This window comes from Dipodomys merriami, unplaced genomic scaffold, assembly GCF_024711535.1.
Source record: "Dipodomys merriami isolate MVZ:Mamm:240054 unplaced genomic scaffold, mDipMer1.0.p SCAF_3, whole genome shotgun sequence".
Taxonomy (NCBI): Eukaryota; Metazoa; Chordata; class Mammalia; order Rodentia; family Heteromyidae; genus Dipodomys; species Dipodomys merriami.
In genome coordinates, this window is record NW_027204492.1 from 83781272 (window position 1) to 83797147 (window position 15876).

The 15876-nt window shown below is 41.4% G+C and overlaps 1 protein-coding gene and 1 long non-coding RNA gene across 4 annotated transcripts in view; one reads left to right on the forward strand and one right to left on the reverse strand.

Annotated features, from left to right (window-relative positions):
• Positions 1–15876, reverse strand: part of LOC138840337 (uncharacterized) — a 134048-nt gene that overhangs the window by 61718 nt on the left and 56454 nt on the right. The gene's annotated exons all lie outside the window — the stretch shown is intronic.
• LOC138840331 (PWWP domain-containing DNA repair factor 4-like) lies at positions 1863–14865 on the forward strand. Of its 3 annotated transcripts, none has more exons than XM_070040452.1 (3): positions 1863–1922; positions 10681–10782; positions 12618–14865. In XM_070040452.1, exon 3 carries the CDS (start codon positions 12782–12784, stop codon positions 14822–14824), a length of 2043 nt encoding a protein of 680 aa, XP_069896553.1. In that variant the 5' UTR covers positions 1863–1922; positions 10681–10782; positions 12618–12781; the 3' UTR covers positions 14825–14865. The 3 variants fall into 3 exon arrangements, with proteins under 3 accessions (XP_069896553.1, XP_069896552.1, XP_069896554.1); XM_070040451.1 differs by having other exon boundaries at positions 1864–1941; XM_070040453.1 differs by lacking the exon at positions 1863–1922 and adding an exon at positions 1929–1955.

Below are 15876 nucleotides of genomic sequence, written 5' to 3' on the forward strand. Positions count from 1 at the left end.
ATCAATGCCCATTTATGAGTTTTGGGTTGGGTTGATTTTGGTCAATTCTTCTTCTGGAAGCTTGAGTTATGCTATTATTTATCTGAGATATTTTAACTTTTTAAATGTATCCTTACATTTTCTTTTAAATTTGGGATTGACTTAAAAAACCAGCTTAACAAATATTTTTATCATAATTGCACTTGCAATGTTTCTTAGTCACAGAGAAAGTTACAAATAGTGTTCATACTTTTGTGACATTTTGAAGGAATCTTACCCAGAAGAGTGATAATGTACAAAACTGTATACATATGTAAAGTAATAGGGCTAAGAGTGGCTTGAGATCACAGGCTTTATACATATATTTAACCTCCTTTCTATCCCCTAAGTCCAAATGAAATGAAGAAAATATTTTTGGAGTATATTAACTCTGTAATATTTTACATTTCATCAAAGTTGGGTAATCACATTGCTTTTAAAGGAGCTTTATATATTTAATCAGTTTTAACAATGAAACTTTAAAAGAGAGAACTCCCAACCATCTTAGGAACAATTTAGACTATTTGCTGAAACCAAGTACCATCCTACAGGGCTTGAGTTTTAACAAAGATCAAAACTTTCCAAGAAAACACTTTACCAGGATGAGGAGGTGTCAGATACCGTAGGAGACTGGGGCAATGCCCAGGTTTCCTACCATGCCCCACCATAGTCACCAGGGATTAAAAAGCTGCAGCGCTTCCAATGATAATTGGGACACCAGTCTAAGCTGCCCAGCTCCCAGCAGAATAGCCCACAATTATCTCTCCTTGGTAGGATATTTGAGGTGGCTTTCTGGAGACCTGACTTCCTGGGGTCAGACTTGGTACAGGAGAGATTGAAAGGAAGAGATGGTTGCTTTATTCTCTCTCTCAGCAGCAGGAACCCTGGAGAAAGCAGTGAGGAAAGAGCTCAGGTTCATGCTTCTGAGAGGAGCCCAGGAACAGGGAGAATCAATCAGACAGACAGACAGAAAGGCAGACTGACCAAGGCCATGTGGAGTCAAAGATAGGAGACACAGAAGAGGAGAAAAGAGAGGGGGAGGGCACCATCCCTTACCCTTAAGCAGGACTCATTACCTGTCTCATAGTAAGCTATCTGTCTCCATATCTTTCTTGAGGCTTTCATTTGACCTGGAGTGATCTTCTGATACTCAAATCACTTAGTGAGGCTTCTAGGCTGTCATTTCTGGAAGTCTGCTGTGATTGCCCCAACTCCTACCATTTTTGGGACTCCCAGATCTCTTCTACTGAGCATAAATCCAAGATGTCTACAGGTGGCCTTCTCCCTGATGGGCTGGGTTTCTGACTCTGTATATCCATGTGTGATGTGTAATAAGTGCTCAAGTAATAGTGCCTAGTGACCAACTGAAGTGGTAATTGTCTTGTAAAAGAAGCCGGGAAATGACTGCCAGGGATTTGGAATTCAAGAAATGAACTCAGCAGACTGAAAGTATGGCACAATAATGGTTCATATATACATATATATGAATATATGAGTATGTATATGAATATATATATATATATATATATATATATATATATATATATATTTCTGAGCTAGGGATGTAGCTGCAATGGTAGCACCTGACTAGCAAAGTTCAAATTCCAGTATGGTCAAAACTGAAATACATCCAGTAAGTATTAGGCATCTGCTATATGCTAGATCCCAGGAAGCCGTGAGGCTGAAGAGGCTATTGTGACAATTGTGTGGTACATAAGTGTCTAAGACAGAACGTAAATTCAGGCATTAGTACTTCTTGGTTTCTGTTAAGAGCTGACATCACAGAACACTTTTTGATGACATTCTGGTTTCTGTGACAACCAGATAAGTCATTGTCTTTGTGGCAAACATATTTCTCAAGGATATTCAGAGTAGGAGGAGAAAATAACTAAGAAGTCTCAATAGTATGTGTTTGCTGTTAATGTGAGTATGAGCATGTGAGTATATGTTGGGAATGTGTGTGCTCTTTAATGTAACATTAAGGGCTCTCATACCTCCTGTTTGTTAGAGAGGCTGGTAACTCCTGATGGATGATACAGGACAGAGAAGACTCACTTCTGTCTCATTGTCCTAAGGCAACATCTAATGTTTGAGCATTCTGTCAATTGAGTTCTTTAAAGCAGAGGTCCCCAAGTATTTTTATTTTTATTTTTGATGGTTCTGGGGCTTGAACTCTAGGCCACGGCCCCACTTCTGGATTTTTCTGTGATTAATTGGAGATAAGACTTTCACAGACTTTCCTCCCTGGGTTGGCTTTGAACCTCCAGCCTCAGATCTCAACCTTCTGAGTAGCTAGGTGTGAGCCACTGCTCCTGGCCCCAAGTAATTTTTTTATATTGTGAAAATACTGTACAGAGGGGTTACAATTACATGGGCAAGATAATAAGTACATTTCTTATCAAGCATTGTAGCCTCCTGCTTTGTTTCCCCTTCCCATCCCTTCCCATCCTCCCCCTGCCCCCCACCCAATCCTCCCCCCCCCCCCCACCAAAGTTGTAAAGTTCATTTTTAACATAATGACTTGTACATCTCATTGTTGCAATGGGTCCACCTGCATCCCTATTTAAACAATTTGTTTTTTTCCCTTCCCCTCCACAAATTATACCTACATCAAATACAGTGAAAGCAGGGCTTATACCGTGGGGGAGGGACATACAAAGCAACAAAGAAATAATCTTATAAATGTATTAGAAACAATCGCATGAAAGAAAAAAAATTTGAATACATCTTAAGGTTCATTTCCCTAACATCAACTTATCTGACCTTTTCTGCTTGACTCAGATATAAAAATAAGGGAAACCATGGAACCTATGTTTCTTTGGGCCTGGCTTACTTCACTTAATTTTTTTCCAAGTCTCTCCATTTCCTAACAAATGGGGCAATGTCATTCTTTCTGATGGAGGCATAGAATTCCATTGTGTATATATACCACATTTTCTTGATCCATTCATCTACTGAGGGGCATCTGGGTTGGTTCCATATCTTAGCTATGGTAAATAATGCTGCAATAAACATAGTTGTGCTGGTAGCTTTAGTGTGGACTTGCTTGTGAACATTTGGGTAAACGCCCAAAAGTGGGATTGCCCCCAAGTATTTAAAAAAAATATTTTCTTGTAAAGATGCTGTATAGAGCATTTACAGTTACATCTGTAAGGTAATGAGTACATTTCTTGTTGAGCATTGTTACCCCCTCCTTTTTCTTCTACTATCCGTTCCTTCTCCCACCTCCCCCTACTCACCCCACCCATCAAAGTTTTAAAGTTCATTTTCAACATAGTGTCTTATGAGTATCACTGTTGCAATGGGTCATCCTGTGTCCTTGTTTCAGCTTTTCTTTCCCCATGATTGTCATACATATCACTGGGAATGGCAGCACTGGTCACTTCACAATTGCTTACCAAAGGAATTGATTTTTATTTGGTTGGTTGTGGGGCTTTAACTCAGGGCCTGGGCACTATTCCTAGGCATCTCTGCTCAAAGCTAGTGCTCTACCACTTTTTTTTTGGGGGGGGGTCCGGTCGTGGGGCCTGAACTCTGGGCCTGGGCGCTGTCCCTCAGCTCTTCAGCTCAAGGCTAGCACTCTACCACTTGAGCCACAGCGCCACTTCCGGCTTTTTTCTTATGTGGTGCTGAGGAATCGAACCCAGGGCCTCCAGCATGCAAGGCAAGTGTTCTACCACTGAGCCACCTTCCCAGCCCCAGTGCTCTACCACTTGAGCCATAGTGCCACTTCTGGGTTTTGAATCATTAATTGAATGTATAAGAGTCTCCTGGGGACTTTTTTGCCCCGGCTGTCTTCGAACAGTGATCCTAAGATCTCAGCCTTCTGAGTAGCTAGGGTTACAAGTGTGAGCCACTGGCTCCCGGTGAAAGTGATTTCTGATGGATGTGGTCTAAAATCAAAGGCATACTCAGGAGGCTGAGATCTGAGGATCGTGGTTCAAAGCCAGCCAAGTCCGTGAGACTCTAATCTCCAACTAACCACCAGAAAACCAGAAGTGCAAATAAGTAGGACTGAAAGATACCATGTGAGGTACATAGCCCATGGGAAGATACTGTTCTGATACTGGGTATCTGATAAGTGAACTAAGGAATGTCCTCTATATAAATAGGCTGGGGATGTGGCTTAGTGGTAAAGTGCTTGCCCAGCATGCATGAAGACCTGGGTTAATTCCTCAGTACCACATAAACAGAAAAAGCCAGAAGTGGCACTGTGGCTCAAGCGGTAGAGTACTAGCCTTGAGCAAAAGAAGCTGAGGGACAGTGCCCAGACCTTGAGTTCAAGTCCCAGGACTGGCAAAAAAAGATATAATTTACTTGTTATTACATTAATAATTACAGCTAGGTAAATTAAGCTAAAATCACCTTCATACAAGGTGCTTCATTGGTGTGTGTATTGAAGTTCATGCTGGGTATTAGTCTCCTCATAACAGTACTAAAGTAAAGTCTTGGCTAGGATGTGCTGCAGGGGTTTTGCAGGGTGTGTGTCTTGGGAAGGAACAAGATCTAAGCCTAGTCGCTCAATCTACCACTATGCACTGCTCCTTCATCTGAAACTGGAATTTGCCAGCCCTACGGTATCTCAACCAGTTAGTCATTATTTTCATATTCACTGTTTCTCTATGTGTGTCTCTGTGTTCTGTTCTCTTATCTCCTTTCCTCTTCCTCTTCTCCCTCTTTCTTTCCTTCCATTCCTCCCTCCCTCTTTGCTTCTCTCATCTCCATTTGCCTGTGTCTCTGTTTCTGTCTCTTTCCCACCCTCTTTCTCAAAACTATTTCCCTATTGGTAGAAATGATGAACAGAATACTACATGCAAATACTGTGTCTAAGCACTTGATGAGAAGATGTATGGATTATGGGTGTGTGGTGAGGGAAATATTTAAAGATTTGATTTAGCACACTCCCATATGGCTGTTATTCTCCAGGAGGCATTACTGTTGTAATCAGAAATATAACTGTCAAACACATATAGCCAAAAAGGTATAGACAATCATGGATTCTGAAGTATATTAAAATAAGCTATAAAATATTTGGACTCTTTCAAGTACATTACAGATATACAACTATCAGTGTCACACTTATGTCTATACACATGCATAGGCATCTATACATACATGTATACACATATGCACATACGTTTGTATGCATGTATATCATGACTCAGTTGGACAGTTTAGGAGGAAGATGGGACTGGAAGAAGGAAGAAAGAAGGTGAAATATATTGTAATTGAAAGAGGACAGCATAAGGAATTTTTCTTTAAGTTTTTTATTGTGAAAATACTGTACAGAGGGGTTACAATTACATGGGCAAGATAATGAGTGCATTTCTTATCAAGCCTCCTCCTTTGTTTTTCCCCTACCCTCCTTTTCCTCCCATCTCCAAAACAACACTCCCTCCACCCCTGACCCCCTGCCTAAATTGTAAAGTTTGTTTTTCGCCATAGCATCTTGTACATTTCATTGTTGCAATGGGTCTATCTGTATCCTTATTTAAACAATTTTTCCCTTCCCCTCGCCAAATTATACCGAAATCAAATACAGTGAAAACAGGGGTTGTAATGTGGGGGAGGGTCATACAAAGCAACAAAAAAATCACGTGATACCTTATACATACATTAAAAAATAGCAAGAAAGAAAACACTTGTGTCCTTATCTTGGGGTTCATTTTGCTTAATATCATATTATCTGACCTTTTCCACTTGTCTCAGACATACACTAGTTATTGCAAATATGGGAAACCATGGAACCTATGTTTCTTTGGGTCATGCTTACTTCACTTAATATAATTTTTTCCAAGTCTTTCCATTTCTTAACAAATGGGGCAATGTTATTCTTTCTGATGGAGGCATAGAATTCCATTGTGTATATATATATCACATTTTCTTGATCCATTCATCTACGGAGGGACATCTGGGTTGGTTCCATATCTTAGTTATGGTGAATAATGCTGCGATAAACATAGTTGTGCTGGTAGCTTTAGTATGGCTTTGTGATCATTTGGGTAAATGTCCAAAAGTGGGATTGCTGGGCCATAGGGGAACTCTATGTGAAGACTTTTGAGGAACCGCCATACTGCTTTCCAAAGTGGTTGAACAAGTTTACACTCCTACCAACAATGCAGGAGGGTTCCTTTCTGACCACATCCCCTCCAGCATCTGTTGTTGTTAGAGTTCTTGATTATAGCCATTCTAACTGGGGTGAGGTGGTATCTCAATGCTGTTTTGATTTGCATTGCTTTTATGGCTAGAGAAGTTGAACATTTCTTCATGTGTCTATTGGCCATTCTTATTTCCTCTTCAGAGAAGTTTCTCTTTAATTCTTTAGCCCACTTATTTATTGGGCAGTTGTTTCTTTGAAGATTTGTTGTTGGGGGATTTAATTTTTTGAGTTCCAGGTTTATTTTAGATATGAGACCCTTGTCCGTTGTATGGCTATGAAGATCTTCTCCCAATCCATGGGATTTCTATTGATCTTGCTAGCTATATCCTTTGCCATGCAGAAGCTCTGCAATTTCATGCAATCCCATTTGTCCAACCTTTCTTTGACTTGTTATGTTTTGGGTCTCTATTTAGAAAATTCAGCTTGTACCAAGGAGATCTAGGGTTTCTCCTATTCCTTCTTGTAATGTTTGCAGGGTGTCTGCTTTTATTTCAAGGTCTTTGATCCCTTTGGAGTTGATTCTGGTTCAGGGTGATATAGAAGGATCTAACTTTAGTTTTCTACAGGTGATTAACCAATTTTGCCAGCACCATTTGCTAAAGAGGCTTTCTTCCGTTCTATTTTTTAGCTCCTTTATCGAATATTAGGTGTCTATGGATCTGTGGGTTCATTTCTGGGTTTTCAATTCTATTCCATTGGTCCTTAGGTCCTTAGGTCTCTTCTTGTGCCAAGCTGTTTTGATTACTATGGCTTTGTAGTACAGTTTGAAATTTGGTATTGATATTCCTCCAGCATTGTTCTTTCTGTTAAGGATTATTTTTGCTATTCGTGGTCTTTTATTGTTCCATATGAACTTTTGGATTGCCTCTTCTATTTCCTTGAGGAATGAGGTTGGAATATTGATAGGTATTGCATCGAATTTGTAGATAGCCTTGGGAAGTATTGCCATTTTCATGATGTTTATCCTTCTAATTCAGGAGCATGGTAGGTTTTTCCACTTTCTAAGTTCTGTTTTGATTTCCTTTTTGAGGTTTATAAAGTTTTTAAGATTGAGGTCCTTCACTTCTTTGGTTAAGTTAATTTCTAGCTATTTTATTTTTTGTGGGTCTATTACGAATGTAGTTGATTTCCTGATTTCAGCTGTACTCTTCTCATTGTTGACATACAGAAAAGCCATTGATTTTGGGGGCGTTAGTTGCCAAAGTTTTTAATCAGCTTGAGTAATTTGGGAGTGGAGTCCGTGGGATTTTTTAAATACAAGATCATGTCATCTGCAAAGAGGGAGAGGTTTGAGCTGGGAAGGTGGCTCAGTGGTAGAGCGCTTGCCTTGCATGCCTGAGGCCCTGAGTTCGATTCCTCAGCACCACATAAGCAAAAAGAAAAAAGCCGGAAGTGGCGCTGTGGCTCAAGTGGTAGACCGCTAGCCTTGAGCTGAAGAGCTGAGGGACAGCGTCCAGGCCCAGAGTTCAGGCCCACGACTGGACCAAACAAAAAAAAAAGAGAGAGAGAGAGAGGCTTATTTCCTCTTTCCCTATTTGGATCCCTTTTATGTTTGCATCTTTTCTTATTGCTGTAGCTAGAAATTCTAATACTAAATTGAAGAGAAGTGAAGAGAGTAGACATCCTTGTCTCGTTCCTGCATTTATTGGAAATGGCTTTAGTTTTTCACCATTAAGTATAATGCTGGCTGCAGGTTTGTCATATACAGCCTTTATTGTATTGAGGAATGTTCCACTAATTTTTCCAGAGCCTTCATCATAAAGGGTGTTGGATCTTGTCAAATGTGTTTTCTGCAACTATTGAGATAACCATGTGGTTCTTATCCTTGCTCTTGTTGATGTGATGAATTATATTAATTGATTTGTGTATATTGAACCAGCTTTGCATCCCTGAAATGAATCCTGTTTGATCGTGGTGTATGATTTTTTAGGATGAATTGTTGGTTGATTGATCAAAATGTTGTTGAGAAGTTTTGCATCAATGTTCATCAAAGAAATGGGTCTATAATTTTCTTTCTTTGATGAGTCCCTGCCTGGTTTTGGGATGAGGGTTATGATGGCTTCATAGAAAGAGTTAGGTAGTGAACTTTCTCTTTCAATTTCATTGAAGAGTTGGAGGAGTTTTTGTGTGAGTTCTGCTTTGAAGTCCTTATAGACTGTAAATCCATCCTGTTCTGGGCTTTTCTTAGATGGGAGGTCTCTTATAGTTCTTTCTATTTCAGTGCTTGATATGGGCCTGTTAACTTGGTTTAACTTATCTTGGTTTAGTTTTGGCATGTTGATATGTGCTAGGAAAAGGTCCATTTCTTCCAGGTTCTTAAAATTATTAGCATAAAGGTTTGAGATTCTCTTACAGTGTTTGGAATCTTCATTGTTTCTGTAGTGATCTTTCCATTCTCATCTCTGAGATTGTTTATTTGGGTGTGTTCTCTTTTTTCTGTTAAGATTTGCTAAGGGTCTGTCAATTTTGTTAATTTTTTTGAAGAACCAACTCTTTGTTTTGTTGATTCCATGTTTTTTTGTATTCTAATTCTGATTTAATTGTTATTATTTCTTTTCATCTATTGGATTGGGGTTTAGCTTGCTGCTCTTTTTCAAGGAGGTTCTGATGTCTCATTAAATTGCTGTTTGCAGATCTCTCCAATTTGTTGATGTAGGAACTAAGAGGTATAAACTTGCCTCTGAGTACTGCCTTTGCTGTTTCCCAGAGGAGCTGGTAATTTGTGTATTCATTTTTGTTGAATATCATGAACATTTGAATTTCCTTTCTAATCTCTTCCATGAACCATTGGTGATTCAACAGTGTGTTGTTCAGCCTCCATGTGTTACAACACTTTCTTTGGTGGCTTTTGGTGTTGAGTTCTAATTTTATTCCCTTGTGGTCTGAGAGAATGCAGGGCTTAACTTCAATGTTTCTGAATTTGGACAAGCTTGTCTTGTGACCTAAAATGTGGTCTATTTTGGAAAATGTTCTGTGTGCTACTGAGAAAAACGTGTATTCTGATGCTTCTGGGTGAAATATTCGGTAGATGTCTATTAAATCTAGTTGAGTATGCAGCTGTTTAGATCTGCGGTTTCTCTATTGAGTTTTTGCTGAGTTGATCTATCTAGTGGGGAAAGTGGTGTGTTAAAGTCCCCAACAATTAATGCCTTTTGACCTATGTGAGATTTGAAGGAAAGTAGTATATCTTGGATGAATCTATAGATATTTAGAATTGTAATATACTCCTGAAGGAGAGATCCCTTAATTAGCATGTAGCAACTTTCTTTATCTCTTCTCACTAATTTTAATTCGAAGTCTATGTTATCTGATATTAGGATTGCAACTCCTGCTTGTTTATGGGGGCTGTTTGCTTGGCAGATTGTATTCCAGTCTTTTACTTTCAGAATATGTTTGTTTTTATGGGCAAGGTGTGACTCTTGAAGGCAGTAGACAGAAGGACCTTGCTTTTTAATTCAACTAGTCAGTCTATGTGGCTTAATTGTAGAGTTAAGTCCATTAATGTTGAGAGTTAGGACTGAGAGGTGTTTGGTAGTTCCTGCCATGCTATCCACCTTCCTGGGGGTTGTGACAGTTGGATTCCTCCTGTGAATACCAGCTGGAATGTGTACAGCTAAGGAAGAAGGTGAATTAATATGGATGTGGTCAAAGCAGTTTGTTGGCATTTGTGAAAAAAGAACAATGAAATCTGTTGAATATTTTTTTGATAAAGGAAATGGGGAGGGCGGCAGTGGGGGTAGAGTAATAGGAATATATTGTAAACATATGGAAATGTCATCATGAACAACCACCCCAGGCACAGCTAATGTATGTTAATTTTTTACAAAAAAGAAATAGTCAGGTACCAGTGGCTCACTTCTATAGTACTAGCTACTGAGGAGGCTGAAATCTGAGGATCAGTGTTCGAAGCTAGCCTGGGAAGGAAAATCTGGGAGACACTCATCTTTAACCATCAAAAAGCTGAAAGTGGAGCTGTGCTGTAAGTAGTAGAGTACTAGCCTTGAGCAAAAAAAAGCTTTGGGATATTGCCAAGGCCCTGAGTTCAAGACCTAGGAGTGACATTAAAAAATGCACACATGCATATATAGAATAAAAATTCTGCAGCACGTGGACTCTTGTGCTTGCAGAATGTGTTCCTGTGTGACTCAATTACGGATGATAAATATATTTCCTTTGTTGTAATCTTAAATATCATATTAGGCTTTTCCACCCATGTTTTCAAAATCACTGAAAATAACATGGATACTGAAGTAGAGAAGTGGCGAGGGAGTTGGCATGCATACTGCACATCCTCTGGCTATCTGCTCTTTCTAATATGTGTGCATATATGCGTATCTGTTGTGTGTGTCTCTGTATGTATATGTTTGCACATGCCTGCACTGGGGGTTGTGATTGTAATCCCAGGTGCTCAAGCATGCCTGTTTTGTGTGGAGTGGCTAAGGGGAGGCTGATGTGGCTGAATCATCTGTTAATCCTTCTCGTTTTTTGCTCTGTGAACTCAGGTAACAGCCATATACCTAATTTGGTAAATCGGAAGACAGAAAACTTGTCTGACCACATATTCTCACTTGAGAAAGATTTTGTGAAGACTGTCCCTTAAGCAGGTATAGTTCTTCTGCTTTAGACATTTTATATTCCTTTTACCAGGACCTGTGGCCAAAGACATGCCTATATGTATTTACATACGAAGCAATCACTTTATAGTGTGAATATATCGTCTGAGCTGAGAATGTGGCTTAGTGGTACAGTGCTTGCCTAGCATGAATGAAGCCCTGGGTTCGATTCCTCAGTACCATATAAACAGAAAAAGCCAGAAGTGGAGCTGTGGTTCAAGTGGTAGAGTGCTAGCCTTGAGCAAAAAGAAGCTCAGGGACAGTGCCCAGGCCTTGAGTTCCATCCCCAGGACTGGCAAAATGTCAGTAAGTCTGAGCAAAAGTAGAGCAATGAGTTAAAGTACATACTGCACACTGAATGAGTAAAGAAAAGCACAGTGCATCCTGCCAAGTGTTTGGAGGTGGGGGGGTAGAGAAATATTTCTGTAGTGTTGGAAAAGCCAGTAGATAAGATTGGGTCACTTAGTGGGAAAAAGGATATTCAAAAGGAGACATGACCCAACATACTAGATTCACGTGCACCAGGAATGAGCATGCATCAGGATGAAGATAGTGTGTCAGAAGCACACATACCCTCACATCTCATATTAAGAGCGAGAAGCTGTGATTTGCTCACTCCTTAGATTTCTTCTTATACTTCTTACATTCTCTGGAAGCCCAGGTGACACTACTTGGAAATTGGACAAGTTCTGTTTGTTTCCATTACCATCACTGCAGCACATAGACTGATGACACAAAACAAATATCCTAGACACCCTGTCATGATAGGAGTAGGCCCCACCATTCTAAGACAGGAAAGGCACCCCACTATCACACAGCCAGAGGAGAAATATTATGAGATATGAAAGACATAAGAAACTAAGCAGAGCCGGGCGCTGGTGGCTCACGCCTGTAATCCTAGCTACTCAGGAGGCTGAGATCTGAGGATCGCGGTTCAAAGCCAGCCCGGGCAGGAAAGACCGTGAGACTCCTCTCTCCAATAAACCACCAGAAAACCGGAAGTGGCGCTGTAGCTCAAGTGGTAGAGTGCTCGCCTTGAGCTGAAGAGCTGAGGGACAGCGCCCAGGCCCAGAGTTCAAGCCCCACAACTGACAAAAAAAAAAAAAATCCATTTGCTAAAGCCGGGCGCTGGTGGCTCATGCCTGTAATCCTAGCTACTCAGGAGGCTGAGATCGGAGGATCACGGTTCAAAGCCAGCCCGGGCAGGAAAGACCGTGAGACTCCTATCTCCAATAAATCACCAGAAAACCGGAAGTGGCGCTGTAGCTCAAGTGGTAGAGCGCTCGCCTTGAGCTGAAGAGCTGAGGGACAGCGCCCAGGCCCAGAGTTCAAGCCCCACGACCAACAACAACAACAACAACAACAACAAAAAAGAAACTAAGCAGGAAATTTAAATGTGCTATGAGGTTGGGGAAGGGAAACTAATCACATTGAGGCCCACTATATGTATGCAGAGGACAGACCCAGGCCTTGTGGGGTAGGCAGGACAGCCGTAGTACTCCAGGAAATGAAGAAAGAAAGAAGGTATTCCTCATGAGGGAAGGCCAAGGAGCCCCAAAGGTATTTAGTATGCATTAAGAGAAAACATCTACCTATCCTGTAGATGCTCCACCATATCTAGCTCTCACTCACAGTTGAGATGAAAGGTTGTGTTGTTGCCTTCTGTATTTCCCCTAAGTACTTGCCATCAGTCTCTCCCTTCGTGTAGAACATGCTTTCATATTTATCTACTTTCCTGTCAGCCTCTCTGAGAAGAGGCCTTTTCCTTTCCACCAAGGGGCATGGCTTTTCTAACTTGACTCTGCTTTCCCTTCTCCACATTACAGTACACTGGTGCAATCTGGGCTGAGACCATGAGTTACAGTGTCTCCAGGACACTGGTTCATGGTCAGGGAAAGGAGCTGTGAAATGGCTCCATGAAAACCTGAAGCTTCAACAGCAACAGGTTTTCAGCCTCTCAGTCATCTCCTGCCACTTGACTCCAGGCACAATGGAGAGTGCCGAGTATATCCTGTGCAGCTGGAAAGAATACTTGTGGCCAGCAAAGGTTGTACCTGTCCCAGGAACCCCAGTCAGAAGTAAGAGTGGAAGGGAATTACCAGTGAAAGTACAAATTCTCACCGTAAATGAAAAAATGCAAGTGGAAAGTGCAGATGTAATGGATCTTACTGAAGCTGGGATTGAAGCCATTGCCTCATCAGTAGGGGTACGGTTGAGGATCACTGATCCACCTGTAGATGTTCAGTGGAAGACCACTGGCCCATCAGGCCAGTTAAGACTCTATAGAAAAGCACTTCGACTTGCCCTTGACATTTTGTATTGCAGAAAACTAGCTGAGCAAAGGAAAACCACAAAGCCTCCAAAAACAGGTTTAAAAGCATCTAGTACACACCATGGCCTTAGCATTGGCCTTGGCCTTGTGCATGGCCCTCGCAGGAAGCGCAGAAAACGCAAACTATACTATGCGCCAAAGCTTAGGAAACAAAAATACTTACGATCCCAGCAGGGATGGCTTTCAGGGAATGAACCTGTAGAAAACTCCAGTAGGTTCATACAACGACCAACACCTGTGAGAGCTGTTAGTGAAAATGAAGACAAAGAAAAGTCCACGGCCTTAATACCTGTACCCTGTTGTCACCCTGTGGTCTGGGAAGGACCACATGATAAAGCTGAATTTCCAGCTTTATCTATTCAGCCAATTGTCATCCTCAGCAAGGTCAGAAATAGGAGTCAGAAGACAGTGGACACTGGCCGAGAGACCACAGCTTCTGATCCCCACAAGATCGCTGCTTTCCCTGAGATCATGGAAGAACCTGAAGAGATTGCCTCAAATGCAGCCTTGGAAGGGGAAATAGCATCCTCACAATCCCTGAACTCCAGACTACCTGATTCACTCTCTATTGTAAACCAAAAAAGGAAGCGCCAAGATTTAACTTTGAAGAGAGCAGGAAAGAAATTTAAATCTCCTGAGCTTAAGGCTGTAGCTACCAAGAAGAGTGCTGGTAGAAGACGAGAAGCCCAAGCCAAAAGTATGGCTCCTAAATGGAAGACTCAACCCATTAAAAGAGGAATGTTCGTCTGGTTTAAACTCCATGGGTATCCATTTTGGCCAGCTGTGGTTAAGCGTGTCATCCAAACCACCCAAATGGCCAGGGTACTCTTGATTGAGGCCAACATGTGCCCTGAACAAAGTGGCATTCCGGTTCATCTTTGCAGACTGAAACCCTTGGACTGTGATGAGAAAGATAAACTTGTGAGGAGAGCCAGCAAAGACTATAGCCATGGGGTGACTTGGTGCTTCTCCTTTATTAACCATTACCGAGAAGCAGTAACTAAGAAATCTTTCACGGGCTCTTTTTTTGATTATTTTACCAGCAATGCCAGCTACTTAGCTCGTAAGGCCCTGGAAGAAACTGACCACACTGATTTTCCAAAGGTAAATTATTCTGACCTAGAAGATTCTGATGAAGAGACTGTCCTGGGCAAGAAGAGGCCTCACAAGAAACTTCTCCCTGACCGCATGAAGGCTGCTCGGGACAAAAGCAACCGGAAGCTAGTAGACTTCATTGTGAAGAAAAAGGGGGCTGACAAACATCTTCAGGACATCATAACTGGCAGAAAAGAGTCCAGATGGCTGACATCCTTTTTGAAACCACGCAAGTCCTTGGTTTGCATCGAAACATATCTGGAAGATGATGACCAGTTGTATGAAGTTGCCAAACATTTACAGAAATTATATGATGAAACAGATAAGATCATGTTCCATCTCTTAAGAGGTGACAAAGAAAGTTTCATAATGGAAGTGCTTCTGCCCGAAGCAATGATTTATTCAATTGCCACAGTGGATGAGCTCAGTTATCAGAAGGCAGAAGAAAAGTACCTGCGAGGTCCACCATTACACTACAGAGAGAAGGCAGAGTTTGACAAGAAAGTTTTAAAGGAGAGGAAAAGGAGGAGGAGGAGATTAGAAATCACCACAATGCCCTTCATGTCTCTACCTGCATTACCGGCTGGGACACTAGTATGTTTGTGATGATTTATCCCAATCTTTGGAATATACCTAAAATCTATGTATTTGAGAATATTGGGAATATAAACTTTTCCTCTGGATTGATTTATGAATTGCCTTGGTTTGTGTGTGCCATGCTCATTCATGGACATTTCTCTCTTTCTCTTCCTTCCTTTCTTTCATTTTCTTTCTCCTTTTCTTCCTTCCTTTCTTCTTCCCTCTCTTCTTACCTCCCTTCTTCTCTCCCTCCCCTCGTTCTCCTTCCTTTCCCCCCTCCTCGTGCCTATCCCATGGATTCAACTCCTGCCTTGGGTGCTGTCCTTGAACTTTTTAGCTCAAGGCCAGCACTCTTACCATTTAAGCCACAGCCCTATTGGCTTTTTTGGTGATCAATTAAGAACATGTGTGAGACCACCTGAAAGAGTCTGAGAAAGAGAGAAAAGCAGGTGGGAACGAATCTCAGAGAGAGCCCCAAAGACCATGGGAACCTCAGAGAAATGGAGGGAGAAACAGACATAGAGACAGGGGTGGGACAGATAGACAGAGGGCCCAAGAGACTGAGGTAGAGACACAGTGGAAGAAAGAGCTCTGGAGAGAGAGGGAGGAGGTATTAGGTTATGAGTGTTAAAGTCCCTAGATTAGAGCAGATGAGAAAAATGGTGAGGGATTGGGAGACTATCTCCCAGAGCAGCAATTGGGTCCTGGGGCCAGAATTCTGCTTTGGTCAACCAAGAAGGGCACTTTCTGAGAGGACTTAACATTTTTCTGAGATGCTCCATCGATCTGGTGTCGGAATGGCAGATAAACAGCTTGGTGTGTGTGGCATATTTCTCTTTCTCTAGCTGGGGATTGCTATTAAAAGGGGAAACACAATCAAAACTCGCAGCAGACATAATTAAACACCCTAGGTATTACTGCACTCAATTCAGGATTCAACAGCTTCTCGAATAACCTGTTTGCTTGGTGTCTCCTTGCGCCCCACCCTCATCTCCCACCCCACAATAGGAGACAAACATCACTGACATGTTTTCAAGGAAAGTGCTATTTCCCAAATGGAAATACCAGAAAAAACTTGA

Coding starts and splice junctions, on each gene's coding strand:
- LOC138840331 (XM_070040452.1), top strand. CDS start 12,782: ATGGAGAGTGCCGAGTATATCCTGTGCAGCTGGAAAGAATACTTGTGG.